Source organism: Cyprinodon tularosa, unplaced genomic scaffold (genome assembly GCF_016077235.1).
Source record: "Cyprinodon tularosa strain WSP-4 unplaced genomic scaffold, ASM1607723v1 ctg183, whole genome shotgun sequence".
NCBI lineage: Eukaryota > Metazoa > Chordata > Actinopteri > Cyprinodontiformes > Cyprinodontidae > Cyprinodon > Cyprinodon tularosa.
The window spans coordinates 598,597-617,318 of record NW_024038631.1 but is presented as its reverse complement, the minus strand read 5'-3'; the positions used below and the strand labels follow the sequence as shown (position 1 = coordinate 617,318).

The window sequence follows — 18,722 nt, the reverse complement described above, 5'->3', positions numbered from 1 at the left end:
CTTTGATTGGATTTGTGGAGCTTTTCACTAAACATGTTTGATAGATGCAGAAAAGAAACAAAATGTATCGCACAGATTTTGGTAATGCTTAAATCCAATGTTGAGGCTGTAGGAACAGAAATATGTAAATTTCTTTAAAGTCACTAACAACCAAAGCAATATCTGGTTTTTCTGAGCGAAGCTGCTTTACTGAGGACAGCAGAGGTGAAGTAACCGGTGAGTAAATGTTTCAATCTAATCCTTCAAAAAATCTCTACTTGAGAGTTACACTAATATAAAAAGAGACTGTATCACATTTTGACATAACTTTTTGGAATTTTATATGGGAGACAACATTAACCAAATTAGTGAATAGTTATGATGTAAGAGAAAAAACTATATGTAATTTCCAAAGTAGTTTAAAAATAAGAATGTTAAGTCATTAAGTCTTATTTTGGACATCCACAACATTAAACAACAAACTCGAGCAACATTTATAAAGTAAGAGTAAACAAAGATGACAGAAAGGATAACGAGCAAAAAAACTACCATTTAAAATACGGAGGCCTTCATGGTACAAAACAAATTCCTCAACGTCTACATCACCTACTAGTCGAAAGAAGCAGAGGTTTGTTTACGTTAGTGATTTTATAAATAGTATTTTATTAGTCGGTGCAGGATATAAACTATTTATAGGCCTAACTTGCTAAAGTACAATTCGAGCATAATGGTGATCTCTAAAGTTTGTCAGCTCTGAGACGTCATAACACAAAGATTTCTGTCTCCCTAAATGCAATACCTCCTCCTGTATAATTATAAATAGCAATAAATGGCAATAAATTACATGCTTACATATAATCTATTACATTTCTGTCAGTAAATCCCTGTAGATATTACATACCCTTACTTTCAGAGAGAAAATTACTTGTTCCTGAAACAAGAAATATCTGCACTATTCCAGCTTTTCAACAGCTCAGAGTTTAAATAATAAAAATAAACTCAGGAATAAGAACTGATAGTTCTGCACATTTGTGAAGAGACTGCAGGGTCAATAGCTCCAGCTCAGAGGAGAACAGACGGTTTAACACTTTAAGATTTTGTTTTATCATTAATGCATGCTGACGACAGCCTTCCTGCCGTCTACACACCAGCTGTCTCAGCAGCCTGGGCAGTGAAGCAGCCTTTTCATAGACAGGCATCCAATCATGTCTTTCACAACCACACACATCTGATTCAATGCTCCACTGTCATGCACATATTTTTGTAGGCACAGATTCCTTGTTATGATTTATATTTCTTCCCACTTTCTCCAGCTGTCTGAACTGTCGTCTCTCCGTCTCCGTGTTCAGATGAGAGAAACAGACTAGGGGTGCGAGGCGAGAGGATGTTTTGGTAAAACTGTATCTCAACCTCTCTTTTCTTAAAGGGAGTCTGTGGCAGGAGGATGATAACGTTTGAATATAGGTCGAAGCGCAGCCCTATAAACATTTTACATCAGCTTCTCTGCAGGACCGCTGGCACAGCTGTACCACTTTGATTTTGGAGAATATTCAGGTAATGTTAGCCTGTGGAGAAGCTCTGCTTATTTTATAATCCCTTGGACTGCTTTAGGAATCGGATCAACACTATGCAATGCCGATACTATGAGGTCAAAAACAAGGTAGAAAAAGTGAATTAAAACCAAAATGTTTAGAAAGTTTAAAGGTTGAACTTTTTATAATTTTTTTTTTTAAAGCTAAGGAAGAAGATGATACCGAAGAAAGAGAAAGGTTAAATAAGGGTCAAAACTTAGTAGCAGATTATTCACATGATATGCTGTGAGAAGAGTTGAAAGAACCCCATTCAGAAGAAGAGTTTTTTTTTTTTCCCCCAAAGCAGCTCCAGAGCTAAAGGGGTCTGGCACTATGTCTGGGTCTTACTGAGGTCTATAAAAACAGCTAAGAACTGGAGAGGTTTTCAGTGAACAGCCAGCCAGCTTAGAACTGCATCATTACTTCATCAAAAACGTCTCTTAATCTTCCCTCCCATGTGTTATGAAAACTTTCTGTACACAAATAACTTTATTTTAATTGATCATTTCTCTATATTATAAACCAAGTTAATAAACACTGTCCAAAACAATCTTTGGCGTTTCTGAAGACACTTTGTAGTCTCAGAAAACATTTCTGACCTCTGGGATCAGTATTTCAGTAAAATACTGGAAGCCTGGGCCACAGTACACTGTTTAAAAAAGGGTTTCATGTTTACAAACGACCTTGCAAACTGTGTTTAGATTAACCCATAAAAAGTGACCCTAAAGATGTGTCTGTGGAGTGCCGATCCATAAACCACAAGAGGTGTGATATTTACGCTCCAGGACCCGAGGAGGGTTATATACTGCACACAAAGGACAGTTGTCCCAAACAGATTGAGGGGCCTCAATATAGCTTTCTTATTTCTGATATGACATTGATCCAAAATGATATCAGCAAAGTCATCATACTATCACCTCTGTCGTATTGTGGAATGTTTGGTGAGATAAAGTGATATTAGTGAAGCAAAGAACAGATTTGACAACAACCAACCTTTTTATTAATAGCCAATGGGTTGCATAAACTTTAAACTGATACATTAATGTAAAAAAATTGAACTGAATAAAATTAATCTATTTAGACCGGAAACATGTGCATTAAGATTTTGCACTCTAAAAAGGTGCATTTCTGGAATTTAACAGAAAGTACAGCCACCCTGCCCAACATAACCCCTACTCAAGTGGCATAGCGCCTGCTTCCCTGTTCAACAGAAGTGTACAGTAGTTGTGATCAAGCTGGCTCCGCGTGCAAAACACCAGAGCTGCTGGATAGAAATAATGGAGCGGACTAAATGACAGAGGGGAATACTGGAGCAGAGTGATTGTATCAGTGGGTTATAATAAAGGCTTTAGATGCAGGCTGATATAAGATATTTTTTGGGTGATAAGGGACCAATTTCCAAAATCAGGTTGAAACACTGCGAAAAATAAGTTATTTCTGGATATGTTTCAGCTTTGTCATAAGTTAATTCATCTAGCTGCCTTTTAAAAGTGCACTTTTGAGTTTAAATATTTTTCTTTTTTAATTAACAAAATTATTCATTCAGTGGCAGGCACTAGTAATTGTAGGGATGTAGGGTTACTGCAGTATGGTGTGGATGAACCAATCGACCCTCTATAAGAAAACATGGTTTCTGATTAACACAAAAAAGTACAAATTGTTAATTTTTTTGTTTCTATTATTTCTTTAGCACTGCTGAAACCCATTTGGATCCCAAGCATCCCAAGTGAAATATTTGCTGGGAGAAAAACAAAGGGTTAAAAGAGCCAGAACATGACATATGCAACATCATATTAATGGTAAAGCTCAGTAGCATTACAGTATTTGACTTAAATAAGCCAATAAAAAGCTAGTAAGGGAGTTTTTTATGGATTTCATTTTGAACTCCATAAATATGTCTCAGACTGAAGAAAACAGTTTTTTCCCTTTGCATTGGCAAAGCAAATGTGCAAAGATGGAAACGGTGTTACAGTGCCAGAGTCAGTACTTATGTCAGAGGAAAACCAAAGATGCAGAGCCAAATGTGTGCTGCAGCTTAGAAACCTTCAAAGAGGCACAATGGCAGCTGCTTACCAGGCCTACATATTTACATAAAACCATCAGAGATTTGAAACATCAGAATTGTCTTAATAGGTGCAATGCTGCATTTCAACCCCCCCAAAAACATTTTAGATGAGGTGCAAGTGTTAACTTGAAGAAGAGCTGAGCAAATATGTGAGGGAGACCATTTATCAGGAAAAGGCTCTGATCCATCCTTCAGGCTGTCATTCAATTTGGGGCATTTATTTCAACCAATGTCATTTACTCCATAACTTAAGCATTTACTGCTCTGCTGTCTCAGAGCCAACCTAAAGGCACACATATCTTTATTTACTTGAACACAGCCTGTGTGCTTGATAGCTCAAGGAGATTGCTGTGAGCCATACTCAGATTAATACATAATACTTGGAGACAAATCGTCAAAAGATGAAGATGGAAGATAAAACAAAGGAATCTTCATCACTCTTGCAGACAAAAGTTTTAGACTGAAACTCAAAGGCATGGATTTGAACATTCTTGAGAATGATAAGATTCTTTATATAAAATATTTTTTCTAAATGTAATGCCACTGGTTTTCTTTTACCAGATCTGATAGGAAATGTCGATTATATTTCAAAATAGGACAATTGTATGTAAAGATGTTATACTCAGAGATTATTATTGGACTATTTATATTAAGATAGCAAAAGAGAATACACAAGAAGGGGTATATCTAATATTTAAGAAAAATAAAGACAGAAACTCATACATATTAGGTAAGGACATAGTTGTACATGAAAATCCCAAATCAGTACATTGCTCAATTATGAATTTCATTGTTTAAGATTGAGTCGGTGTAATTACATTGGGGGTTTAAATACGTTTCTTTTCAAGTAAAAAAAAAATGTTTTTCAAAAACAACTTCTGCAACAACAAATATACAGAAGATTTACTGCATATTTTTGGAAACAATACTTTACAGCTGTACATAAATAATATTTATTTCAGTACCTTAGATTTGAGTACCAAAAACAAAAAAAAAAGCTAGAGTGGCACACTGAGAAAAATAAAAAGGGAAGGAAATAAAAACAAACAAACCTGGGCTATACTTTAATTCATTTTGATGCTTTCAGCTTGATCTCAGTTTAATACCAGGCTTGGAGAAATCGATTTAAGTGTCTCCAATAGTAGCTTAGATAGCTTTAAAGGTTTGTCCCATTCGCCAGCATTTAATTTCTAGTTGATCAAAAAGTATATACATTAGTACCCACAAAACACACTTTTGTACACTGAAGTACTTCATCAATGTTATTCCGTTTTCTCCTTTCCTTGTTTCAATATTGGCTATAAGTTATGATTTGTTTTACGTGTTTTTTTATTTTCCCATGAGCCCTATTTCTTTAGTGTAAACTAGGAGTAGATTAAAGGAGTTTTCCTTAAGGTGTCAGGTAGGAACTAAATGTCCCAAATGTGGGCTTCGATCATTGCTTTGTTGAATTGTTAACTTAAAAATGTCTGACCCAAACATTTTCGTAGAGCAACCTCCTCAATATTGAGCACCATAAAAATATATGTTCATACTCCTAGTTTCTCCTGACAGATACTGTCATACCAATTAGCTTTTCCACCTTTACAATCCCCTATAAAGTTTTACAATTGAATATTATTGTATCAATTAAATGGTTTCTTCTAACAGACCTTTCATCTTTTTAGTTAGTCTAATTGAAACCCAGGAGGAAGCTGCGATTCTCATCACCTCAAAACTTTTAATCAGGAGGAGTAAAATTCCACATTAGGAGTTTTTCTGCAGTTTTTTTTTGTTTTGTTACCAGACTCCTCTGCACTGTCAGATTTACTGTCCTGTGGGACTTTTACTCCCTTCTCCTCTAATGCTCCAACAGGAACTTTTGGATTTCACTTGACAAAAATCAAACTGTAAAAGTTTTAGCTAAGGGAACTGATGTACTATAGAGACCTTCAAAAACTAAAGCAAAATGACTTAATTTAACCAGCAGCACCTGCAATTATTGCAGGCATGATGCCTGGTAAATCAAGGCGAGGTGAAGCTGCTGGAATAACTTTCTGTTTTCTCCCTCTCCTTCCTTTTTCAGCCTAAGCTTTATTGTGTCAGAGCTTTAAACCAAAGCAGCCATCAGCATACAATGTGTTCTGTAAACAGATTGCTTCTCCCCAATTCGTGTTGAGCCAACATATTTTTCACCGACAAAAATGCAAAACGTCAGCCGATCAAGGATGACCACCCACAGTGAGCATTTCATGCTCAGTGTTGAACAGCTAAAAACATCTGAAGAACATTTTGATCAAATCTGATAATATCTGATGCTTCATATATGCCAAGAGGAAAATCTGCAGGTGTCATCAAGAGGAACCGCTTCTCTTAATACTTAAAATTCTTTCAGGAAATCCTTTATATCTGTTTATTTAAATGTGTTCCATCAGTGTTAGTTCACAGCTGAAGTGCTGACTGACAGACTTTCTCTCTAGTTGACAAATTCTGCGTGAACCTTGAGACGACCTCACTTCATAGTTGTTTCTATGTGTGTTTTTTCCACAGTTTTCTTTTTAACATTGTTTTGGTTTCTCAAACTATCACAAGGTTCTCTGTGGGAAAATGTTCAAACTGTTTCATCTGGTTATAGCAAAACAACTGCTATACTGAGGGAAAAAACAAAACTTGGCTCCTTTTGTAACTTGAACATGTCCTTATAAACACATGTTATTTACCCATAGACATCCGTTAGGCAGCTTTTGGATTGAAAGATCCTAATCTCCCGGTCGCCTGCAGTTGGATTGAACTACATTTCTGTTTCAGTGGCTGTGTGAACAATGAATAGCGACGAGATAATTAATCAAAAGCCTCGTTTACACTACCCTTTCGAAATCGTGCTGATCGTGCTTAATCATCTGACATAAATGTTGAGTATAAATGGAATGCAACTGAAGTGACCGTGCAAACGGAACCAAACCGTGCTAAATCTAGTACTAGTTTAACAGTAGGGCTTGGCACCGTTAATCTGTGGCTTGGTTGTCTGATAAAGAGCACATGAGCAGACCGAGTCGTCTACTGACTCTTTTTACTGGCTTTGCTGTATGTCCAGCTTTGCATTTCACAGATCTCTTCACCTGTTCACAACACAAACTTCTCAGCCTATTAACAATAAATGGCCTCAAAGAGCGTGGTGCCTGGGATGATGACAAGGCTCTTGAAATTTGGGAGGAGGTCTTTATCCAGGCACAACACTTCCTGAATGTTATGGCTGCCGCTATTTTTGTTTGCGTGATTGCCTTGAGAGCTGTAGTAATGTGGAACCCCGATAGGAGATGAGGAATCATGCTAGTGTAAAATGGTGTGTAAATGGTCGTAAGATTCAAGCTCGGTCCGAACTCAAAGGGGTAGTGTAAATGGTGCATAATTATGTTCGATAACTTCATAGTAAACACACATATAGATCCCAGTAGGAAGATGCCGATAGCTGCAGAAGATTGCTCGAATATCAAACCTGCACTATTTGCACGAAGATACAGTCTCTCAGGGAAATTTAGTCACACCGACTTCCGTCTTCATAACAAATGTTGAAAGGGGGATGCGACCTATGCAGTCTACACCTTTTTAGTTTTGTGTGGCAGGGTTACTGCCACCCTCTATGGCTGCTTTCAACTAGTGTAATCACAAAAGTCATGCAAATATTTTATGAAGGTTGAGAAGTTATTTAGTATTTGTTAAAAAAAAAACCCTACATCAGTCTATACCTAATCTGAATACATCACAGTTTTAATATTGGGATACCTGCTTAACAGCAACAGCTAAACAGCTATTGGATTCTTCTTACTGTATCTGTCAAAAATAGCTTGTTTTCCATTTATCAAAGCAGCCTGATCAACATCGGATTTAGTGCTAACAGTTATCTTCACTGTGGATTTTCAATCCTTGCTGCCCATTGTAGCATCAGTCAAGACAAATGTAGTAAAAATGTTTACAGTATTTTTCTTTATACTAGTTTGATTTTTAAATCTATACATTTTGGGTCTTTGCTGCTGTGGAAACTCACACTATTACCCAATGGTGTTGTAGAAATATTGAATATATGTTGTTAAAAAGGAAATGCATACCTTTGCAGGAGCTTTAAAATGATTTGTTCACTTTGAAATATAAAACTAAGACTTAGCATATAATTTTATTGCGTCTTGAGATACAGAAAATCTATCTCTGACCTGAAAACAAAGGTTTTATCATGGATAATTTTATTTTCCCAGGAAGGGACGGTGAAAGAAAAAAAACAAACAAGTATGGCGAAACAGAGAGCATGTAAGGACTCAGCCACAGAGTCTCATTATAGCCCTAAAATGATCCCTTATCTGTAACTGAGGCCAGCAGCCAGCACACAGCGGTGCAGTAACCTACCTTATAGTTACGGCAGGTGGGATTGAAGGCGTTGGTGCCACAGGCAAACAGAGTCTCATCGTTGCGTGGCACCAGCACTTTAATGTAGTTGTAACATTCATCCTGTCAGGAGGGAGAGAGTTTGGTGTTACTGCAAAGCAACAATAAAACCAAATGAGGAGTTTTAGCAGGTTTGCTGCGAGACACAAACAGCTTCTCTGGTTTATAGTTATTATTCTAATCCGTTGAGAGATTTCCTAAGCATGCCTTAGTGCAAACCTTCTCTGTACTGATAAAAAAAACAGGTATAGGCCAAGGCAGGCTGCAGGAGAAATAACACCAAGCACAGTAGCAGAGAGATGAGAGCATATTTCTCTGAAGGATGATACTCACGCTGTTCTTCCCTCTCACGGTGCACTTCGCCACATCCTTCGTCTTCCAAGTAAGTTTCTGGAAAACAACAAGAGAGCCAACTGTCAGCACAAAGACAAGACTTTTCCTGCCATCTTGGCTTCCGTCGCTCCCAGTCATTCAAGTGCCATTACGAGACCGCTGTGATAAAAATCTCATTAATTTCAATAAAGCTGTTGTGGAGAAAAACAAACAGCAAAGTATCAGGGACCCCTGCAGCGCTTGAGCGGCTCATCAGTGGGCAGCCAAACACTGTGGCTCCTCAGAGATAAAAATCACTCTGGGATAAAAGCGGATCTATGAGGCTACACACACAAGAGAAACAAAAGAGCACAAAAAGGAAGCTCAGATCATTTCACTGCTTATATGAAGAGAAGTCAATTAATCCCAATTAACCTTCTGGCCGAAAAAAATTAAATATAAAAAATAAAAGTCTTGCTTCCATCTGGAGAGATGAAAACAAGTCTCACTTTCTGCATCCCAGGCTCGTACCTGCTGAGCTGGGACAAAAAAAGACTCAGCTACTTGTTAACAAGCTTTGCCAGGCGAAGAATTAATGCGTTCCTCCTCACTGTCGACTAATTTACGGATAAAATTCTCCCAAACCTTCTCTATACCTCTGAGAATTCGAGCAGTCTGTGTCAATTAAGCTCAGTTTCTGCCAACATATCACAACAAAATATGATCAGGCAGGAGTTTGATGTCTTCCTCAGTGACATGATGGCGTATGTTGGAACAGCCTTGGAGCATTAGCAGCCATTTTCAGTCTACAAGTTAAGACTTGCTAAAGCCTCTCAAGCACAGCTTTCACACTTTAATATTTCTGAACTTTTTCCTGAGATAAATCTAAATCAGTTTTCTTGTAATCAGTTCAAATGTGTTATGGGTAATTATCCTCCAGGTATTATGCAACTTCACATCTATGATTAATTATTTTTTCATCAGTGTATTTGCTGTCAGTGTAGTTGTCCAAAAGTTCAATTAATCAGCCTTTGTGTTCCCTGTCAAAAAAAAATAAAAAATAAAAACACATAATTCATCAGATTAAATGACTTATAGGTATTTTTTTTTTATCATTCACAAATTTATAACTAATTTAGCCTTTTACTTGTCACAAGATTATCTTGATCAATAATGAAATGTCCCCTTTAATAAATAAATCTATAATACATAATTTAATTGATTGTGGTTCTCGTCTCTTATTTGCTTTGAAAGTTTTTTTTAAATATAACAGAATATGACCCCTGAAACCAACATAAGTAAATTGCTCTAATAGGCCATTTAGAAGGAACCAAACCAATATAAAAATCTGGTCCACCATTACCAGGTAGAAGCAGGCTGTTTACTCAAAGATTTTTTTGCATCCTGCTCTGAAAGCCTTCAGCCTTTAAATGAAATAATAGACTGAGATCTGATGGACATTTTGATTGGGTATTTTCTGCAGTAAGTTAATGTATTCCAGGATTCAAAGCGATAAACAGAACTGCTGCTAACAGATGTTGAAGCGCCATTTATATCCCATCTGGGAGATATTATTATTATGTTCTCCTTTACTTAAGATGAATAAATAAAAATATTAGATGTTAAACAGGCCTGTTGTCATGTTTCTTGATTATTCAGCCCTTTAGGAGGGAGCAGCTCACAGGTTAGGTTTGGCTTCAGCTCTGGTGTCTACAGACATTTGAGAATCAAGACAATGAACTGAAATGACTGCCTCTTAGCAATTAAAAAAGGTGGTTGTATTAAAGCAACAACCAGGAGGACAGTTATGGAAACTCATGCATGAATTGTTAAGAGTAAAATCTCAACAATTACCTGCAGGCTAGACCACTACTTGTTTTTGATCCATGTTAACACAGAAAAACCTAATTCTCATACATATGTAGATGTGAACGGAATGAGTATTTGATGCATTTTTTCTGAAGAGGTGGAGGAACTCTGTCTCCACATGTTGGAGAAATGTTTGTATGTACTTTTCTGTTTTTATTTATTTTCCACATGTCACTGTCCCCTTAGGGGGTGGCAGAGCTCTTTAGGCCCAACAAATTGGAAAACCCTCGTAACCACCCTTGACGTCTCCATTAACACCCCATCCCTCTCCCCAGATCAGAGACACGGTTCTAGTTTTCTATTAATAACACTATTGATTTATTCATTTTATTAATCTTCCGAAATCCTAAATTTAACCGTGATGAGATGAATTTGTTTCTATCTATGAAACGGAAATGTCAACAAATTTGTATTTCAGGAAAGTGCTCACCTTAGATTTGCTAATTTTACCAGCAGCAAATTTGGAAGAAAACAGTTGATGCAAGATTTCCTTAACATTAGCCAATCATAAGTAGTTTACTTACTAAGTGTAAGATTTTACAACCTTAAAGTGTAACCAAAACATTGCCATACATGCAAAAACAGGTCCAGAATGAATCTAAAGACACATAAGAAGCAAGCCACGAGTGCAGAGAAGAAGGATGCAATGTGAAAATTGGGCGGCTTTAATATCACACCTGCAAGCACAGATGTGAACATGGAGAGTAGTTTACATGCGTGTGTTTTAAATAGTGTTGCACCGATGCCATTTTTTGGACCCGATACCGATACCCGATACCTGGCTGTGCAGTATCGACGATACCATAATAATGTAAAATAATTGCCATCATGGCTTTGTCAAGCTGCTGCCTACCTTTGTGAAGCAGGAAAAAATCTAATACAAAGTGAATCCAGTAGAACTTTTTATTGCCTACCTGGAATGGGTGACAATAGTTGAATAAACTTATAGCTCTCAAAATGGTATCGGTGCACTATTTGTTGGTACTCGCCGATACCGATACCACCATTTTAGGGCAGTATCGGGGCCCCGTCTGATACTGGTATCGGTATCGGTGCAACACTAGTTTTAAATAAAACTTCTCGTATCAGTATTTATTAAGCATGTGCATTTTTGGCAGAATTCTGACTTCATAAAATATAGAATGCAAAAGCAAAACTAAATAATGCAAGTTTTAGGTCTGGTTCCAGATTGATAGAAAAAAAACAACAAAAAACGGGTAAAATTGTACATCTCTAAGATCCTTCACTTCGAGTTAAGATCTGTTAAAGCAAAAAACATGAGAAAGGCGCACAGCCAACTATCTTTTCTTATAGTACCTCTGGCACAACCTTTTGAAGAACTGACACACATCAGTAGAAGTCAGCATTATGGTAATAATCTGGTTCTCCTCTAAGCCTGATTTGGTTTACTAATAAAAAAGGTAGAGCCACTCAAGTCAGGGGAGATCAATGGAAGGGAGACTGTGAATGAACGCCTGGTGTGAAAAATGAAGAGGCGGTAAAAATGAGCTTGCATAAAAGGAATGAATCTGTGATGAGGACGCACCATTTTCTAGTGGTATGAGTCAGTCACACACTAATGATCTAGCTGAGATGGATAACAGAAAGAAGGGAGAATGAGAAGGAGAATATGGGAACAGGCTTTATAATTTTCCACTCAGTTGCCGCTGTTATACAGGAGGATGGAGAAGTTTGAGTGAATGAATAAAAAATGCATAATGTTAAAACATTCAATATTGAGCTTCTCATATAGGAGCCGAACACAGTGGTGCTTGCAAGTTCCCATTTCATTGTGAAACAGCCTTTATCCAAATCAGCAGCGCAGATCTACTTGACATCAAGTAGTGCCCTTATCAAAACAAATATTCATGTTTGAGGCTAATCTAAATACAGGCAAACAAAAAGTTTAGACCTGAGAGAGCCTTTATTTAAGTGCAATCATGTCTGACAAATGAGATTCAGATAGGGGAGAACAAGGGAACAAAAGCACAATTTCATCTGGGGTCGACGCATGTCTGGAGAACGATTGCTTAATACACTGATGAAAAAAGGAGGCAAAAGGGTAGAAAATAATCACTAACAAACATTACAAAGGCTTGTTTCTGTTTGTTTTTGGAAACGGTGTACTTCAGAAAGAAATGAAAAAAAGACATGAATGTCTTTTGCCTAAATTCTGGAGATTTCTGGTGTTATCTTCAACAAAATCCTTCTTGATAATATTTAGTTAAGACACTATCAGGAAAATGTTCAACTGAGATACTATTATTATCATTGAATATAGTGATGACAGTATCAACATCATCAACCTCCATCTGCCCGACTTATCCCTTCTTTTCCATCCTAACAGTTGCTCCACTATTTTCTAAGGATTTCAGCATCTCAGTCACAAAGGAATATAGATCTATGAGAATCAATGCTGGGTTGGATCCCTGCAACAGCTTAATAATGTTATGGGCACTTAGATTTTGAATTCATGGCATCTGAACTACAGCATCCTCCTAAAATGGTATTAAAGAAATCATTGGCAATCACAAAACAGCAAACCCTGATAATGGAATGACAGTTGTTATTTGTTAAAATGTGCCGATCTAAAGCTGTGCAGCTACATTTTGCTAAACCTGTTTATTTTCATAAGGGAAGCTTGAAAAACAGCTTTGTGGGCTGCATGAATGATGTGGGTTTTTGCGATATATGACCTGTTCTGGATACTCTGACAAGCTATTAAAAAAAAAAAAATAGATAAAAAAAATAAAACCTCTGAAACATCACTCATAGCCAAGCTTCAAAGTGAAGTATTGGTGTAGTGATTGACTCTGCACAAAGTTTGATACATCTTCGCACTTTGGGCGACAGCATCCGCTGACCCCGCACTGTTGCTTTACGTGGCCTACCACTTCATAGCTGAGCTGCATTTGTTTCCAAACATTTCCATTTTAGGAGCAAGGAATTCCCTGAGCTTCTGAGTGTGACCCATTCTATCACAAATGAAACAACAGTCTGGATGCCTACGTGCTTGATTTTCTACACCTGTGGCCATTGAAGTTATTGGAACACCTGATTCAATAATTTGGATGGGTGAGCAAATACTTTTGGCAATACAGTGTATATAAACCAAGAGAGGGATATTTTCAATCATCTCAGTGGAAAGATTTTCTTACCTGCTGCGGGATGATCTGCTCAGACGAGGTGCCGAGATTGATTGCAAAAACATGGTCCCTGCAAGAGACAGAGGGTTAGGACAGAGACAGGATCATCTCCTCAAGCTTCTATTAACTCTGTAAGCCTTTTGAATACAAACTTCAATAATATTTTTATCTAAGCAGTCCAACCAAAAAAAAAAGAAAAAAAAAAAACAAAAGCTTTGATTTCACTCAGAGAAATTGATCCCAGCCGTACAGAAAAAAAAAAAAAAACGCCTGGAAGATGAAAAAAAAGTTTGTTGGATTTCTGGCATTAAATCCTTATGAAAGTTTTTCCTCAACTATTGACAAAACCCACATGATTTACTAAGTGAAATGAGGCACACAGTGCGTTGCATGCAGCTGTGGAAAATATTAAGCCAATTTAGGTATATCATGGCTCTCTATACCTCTGTAGATGGATTTCTTGGCAAGCAGGAACTGCAGTTTGGGATGGAGCCAAAAACTGAAGCAGAACTTGTTTTTGCAAAAAGGAGAAGGTAGAGCATTGTACCTTTTAGATAATTACCCAAAGAAATTGTATTGGGGAAGAATGGAGTTAGGAAAGGTTTTATTAGGAAGAGATGATATAGAAACATCCATTAGGCTCATTAAAAACTTGAAACCCTTTAAATAACAGTAAGTTTCTGTTTTTAAGCCCCTTAAAGACAGTTTGATAATTTATCAAATTTGATTTTCTCTTTTCCACTTTAGGAATTTGCCTCATTATTTGAATTATTAAAATATAAATTAAGAAGTTAACTGTACAAAACCCTATTTAAACTGTACTGTTCGAAGGATTATGCACCAACATTATTCGCCATAAATCGAGCAAAGTTTAGAGCAAAGACCTGTTAAAAGGTGTTAGACCTATTTAATGTTTCTGTGTCGATAATCAAAGTGAAACAAGTTTTAACTATAAATAAAAACTTAGATTTTCAAAATAGTTATAAAAAACATCATCTGGGTGGCCAAATACATAAGCCAGAGAATTTTCTTTTAGGTATGTTTAGGTGAAAGTGCTTTGCTCCCCTATGCTAGTGTGGACGCCCAACAAACTAAAGAAAAACAAAAGATCACTATGTTTATCACTATTAAAATCAGTTTAAAAGTGTTATTATATAATGATGGAAACATTTTTAAAGAAGAATTACCCCAGAAAGTATAATAGAAATAAGAAAAGTAAAACAACGTTGGTTTAATTTCTAGGTTTTTTTCCCCCACAATATCTGTTGTTGACTTTTTTTTCTTCTTTTTTTTACAAAAATAAAACAAACTCTTGTTTTATAATAAACAGATTTAATTTTTTGCTATTCATCTCAATCTACACATATGGAGACATTTTGCATGTGACCAATTATGTAAAAGGTATGTTAAGAGCAAAAATTTTAGTAAAAGTTACCCTACTAAGTGATTGAATGTAATGATTCTTCAGACACTTTAGGAATATTTACTCGTCTTAAACTTTATAGTGTTTTTTAAATTATCACCATTTCCCCTAAACTCTTTCTTTTCAAGTGTCCTATTCAGATGTAGTAGTTGTAGATATACCTCAACCAGGTAACTTGATATGACCCCCCCAATTTAAATTCTTACATGTTGTGCTTCTAATTACTTTAGAAATGTGCAAGTTTAAATTCTTGATTGATAAATCAATACATTAACCAATCTTATTAAAACTTTGATCAAATGTGATAAAATCGTGTAAAAATATAAGTTGTCTCCCTGTACTAACGCACATAATCAAAGTTGACTGTAGATCCGCTTACATATCGAACCGATTGATTTGTAAGAAAGATATCAAATAAATTAATGATTTCCTTGACATGGCCATGAACTAAAAATATGTATTTAGCATAAAAAAATAATATAGAGGCACAACCTAGCACTATTTTACAAGTACTACTTTACAAGTTTCTATGACAGAAGCTGTCTGGCAGCATAATAAAGGCTGTCCAATGAAATTATGATGCTGTGCCGGCTTCCTATATTTTATTTCTGTATTTCACACTTTATTTTGCCATGTTTGTAAAAATATTTGATGTATTTAGTTGAACAAAACCATGTGACGAAAGCAAGCAATGCCCAACAGAATCATGAAAAGAAAGAGTAAAGCTCAAGATCAAGAGTGGAACAGTGCAAAAAAAATAAAAAATAAATTATGCCAAGAGGGATAAGAGTGAGATCAAATTGTTTTTGGGCTTAAAAAGGACTAAGTAAACACTATGAAGATGAACACTAGCGGTACATTGCTTCATGCGAACATGAACATATGATCCTAGTTCTGGATCTCCCTACTACCACTTGAACCTGGAACAACTGACCAAGTTTGGTCATTTTCAATTCTTTTTTTTTACCTTTAACAGGGGATATATTTAAAAAAGGTTCATCAGTAGCAAGAACTGATTAATAAGGGAACTGCGCTGCACTTTAGAAGCCATCATTGGTTTGGTCACTTCAGAAAACCAGAACATAGAGATAATATAAAAAGATTTTACTTCAAACAAATAAAAACACGATTGGATCTATAACTAAGTTAGGACTAACCTAGCTGCAATGTAAAGCATGTGGTTGATCCTCAGCATCCTCTGGAAGTCCAGGCCCAGGCGGATGGTGTCATTGTCTGACATGAGCCCCTGGAAGCTGGGGTAGAGGTACGAGGCTGCAGGGTTCACAACAAGGAGAGAAGGAAATGTTTTAGAATATATTTCAACCAAGTCTGAAAAATATGTAAATTTTAATGTTTTGTTGAAGTTTACAGTTAAAAAGTTCAAGACATACCATTAATAGGGCTTTGTAAAAGCTGTAAAAAACTATCCTCTCATGTTCTGAGAGGTTTGAAGTTCTTTATAAGTATCAGTTTCATGCAGCTGTGCAACATTTATCCACATTATTATTTGCAGGTTTAAATACCCGACTCAAGGTTAGAATCTAAAATATTCTACTTATAAAATCAAGCATTAAGTCTATGCTAATGTGCACTTGTAGAGGTGGAAAAGCAAGCAAAAAAAAAAAAAAGACATCCCAAGTTGCAAATTAGGGACTCATGTCACCAAAGTCAATCTGATTTAAATAAATGGCTTCTGGTAAGTGATTCTGAACAGACTCGTCTGGGGAGTATGCCAAGTAGAGACAAGGCAACAAAATAAAATGATTTCAATGGAGAGACTGTCTGTCTGGGTCAACCCACATTAAAATAGCAATCATCTGTTCGGAGGTCACAGGAGTTCAATTTGGTGATGTCACCAGTGCTATATAAATGGTTTAACCTTGCAAAAAACATTTTGAAATACCAAAAGAAAAAAGTACAATGCAGTTTGGGAGGAATAAGGTGCATTCTGGCATAAAAAGAAAGAAAAATCTGAATGTGCTGTTGCACAAAAATTGCAAGATAAGATGAGGCCAGGTAGACGGAGCGAATAGAAAGAGTGATACATCAGCTCCATATTCCATTAAAGTAGATTTTCATTTCTATCTTTCTCTTCAGCTGAATGTAAATTCCTTTTTCCCTTCCGACTCTTCTTAAGCAGCATATTAACTCACTGGACGCTTTAACAATGATTGATGGTGTCCAGAAGTTTAAATGACAAGATGACATTCTGTCAGTAGATTGACGTCCCTTGAAAGTACTCGGCATAAAAAAACTAACCAAAATAAAAATTAGTCAGCTTCAACACTGACACCAAGACATCATCTATATGAGAGACTTTCTCTGCTACTAAGCACATATTTAAATCTGCTAAAAAATGCTGATGATGTATCGATAAAGCCAGCATTCAGTGCTTTCCTGGCTGCTTTCTTACATGACAAAGATTGTCTACTAAAAAAGAATGTAAATACCTGAAATAGCGTCTTTACAGAGAGCAGAGAGCCTCCTTAACCAATCATGTTGACAAACAATCTTAAAGCCCAAAGTTTGTTTAAATGCTGAATATGTTGTCTAATGAACGGCCCAATTTACTTCCTAACAAATTAGGTTATATCATTATTTTTACAGGGATTTCAAGGTATCTTAGCATGAGGAAAAAGTTGGAAGCAAATCAAAGACCCTTTTTAGATGGGAAACCAATATTCATAACCTTACGGGGCCGTTTGACCCAAAATTGCTTCTGCACATTACAATAAGCAAAAGTAACATTGTGTTGCTGTGTCTAGTTTGAATATCGCATTCAACAGCAACCAACATCAATTAGTTTCAAACCTTCTAATACAACGGATATCTAAAGTGAATGTTTGTCATGGAATGTGTTGTTTTCTTTTACAGTAGTTAAAATCAGTAAATTTAAATGAAATTGATCCTGAACACCTTTTCTAAATTTTTATAATTTAAATGGTAAAGGAAGTGATAAATAAAACTCTGGAACAAATTCCAAAACCTCCAAGGCGCAAGAGACAGTGAAAACTTCTTTTTCACTTGAAGTACATGGAACCAAATTTATTAAAAGGCCACGTTTTGACTGGTGGCCTTCATTAGCATCATTATAAATAACCACACCACCACTACCACCCCTTTTACTCTAATTAGTCAAATATTTAAATTCTTCTCCACTTTTTGCTATAAACACAACTTGTGGTGATTTATCACTTTGGCCTGTCAATTCTTTTCAACTCCTTCATGGTTAAAGTTTTTACTTCACAAGTAAGATAAAAGGATCAAAGCCTCCCACAGACTCTATTTACTGTACATAAATGTCTTATATTTCATAGATTAGTGTACCACTTTCCTACATCACTATTTCTACATTCCTCTTCAGCCATGCCACCATTGTAACGGGAAGAGGAGCTAATTTGCCGAGTGGCTTTGGAAAGACAAAAGAAGGCTTATAAGCCCACCACACGCCTGTCTGTGCAACACAGAGTGGGGCATTGACACTATGTGTCCTCACGCCTGGTTATTCACAGCAGTTTGTTGCTGCCAGCTGTCACCTGGCCACATCAACTGTGTTTCAAAGTGAAAGTAATTCTATAATTTATACTTTGAATAATTCAGATAATAGTAATTTAAAATCTTGCACCATTTATTCGTATGCACATGCACTACCCATAACGGAAGTGACACACTAACTAAAGAGAGATGAAAGGGGTCGATGCTTAAAGGTGAATAGTTGCATTATAAGAGATTTTTTTTAATGACGGTAGCGCACTCCGGTTGCATACAAAGTTTGCTGAAAGAATTTCTTTTCAGTTATTTTTGTGTTTATGCTTTATTTTTGCTGAATTTAAGCTAAACTAAACTAATAGAAACTGTATACGTAAGTTAACAATGAGGGTACGATACTGGAAATGTGTGTATGGGGTAAACAAGGAAGCCCTGGGGCTAAGAAGATCAGT

At 36.4% G+C, this 18,722-nt stretch overlaps 1 protein-coding gene across 7 annotated transcripts in view; it reads right to left on the bottom strand.

The window, feature by feature from the left end:
• The window catches only part of sema6e (sema domain, transmembrane domain (TM), and cytoplasmic domain, (semaphorin) 6E), a 200,590-nt gene that overhangs the window by 60,201 nt on the left and 121,667 nt on the right, over nucleotides 1-18,722 (bottom strand). For all 7 annotated transcript variants that reach the window (XM_038282462.1, XM_038282461.1, XM_038282460.1 and 4 more), the window contains 4 exons: nucleotides 15,939-16,053; nucleotides 13,371-13,428; nucleotides 8,365-8,421; nucleotides 7,993-8,094 (listed from right to left, as the gene is read on the bottom strand). In XM_038282462.1, the coding sequence (XP_038138390.1) occupies nucleotides 7,993-8,094; nucleotides 8,365-8,421; nucleotides 13,371-13,428; nucleotides 15,939-16,053 (332 nt within the window). The remainder of the gene's footprint in view (nucleotides 1-7,992; nucleotides 8,095-8,364; nucleotides 8,422-13,370; nucleotides 13,429-15,938; nucleotides 16,054-18,722) is intronic.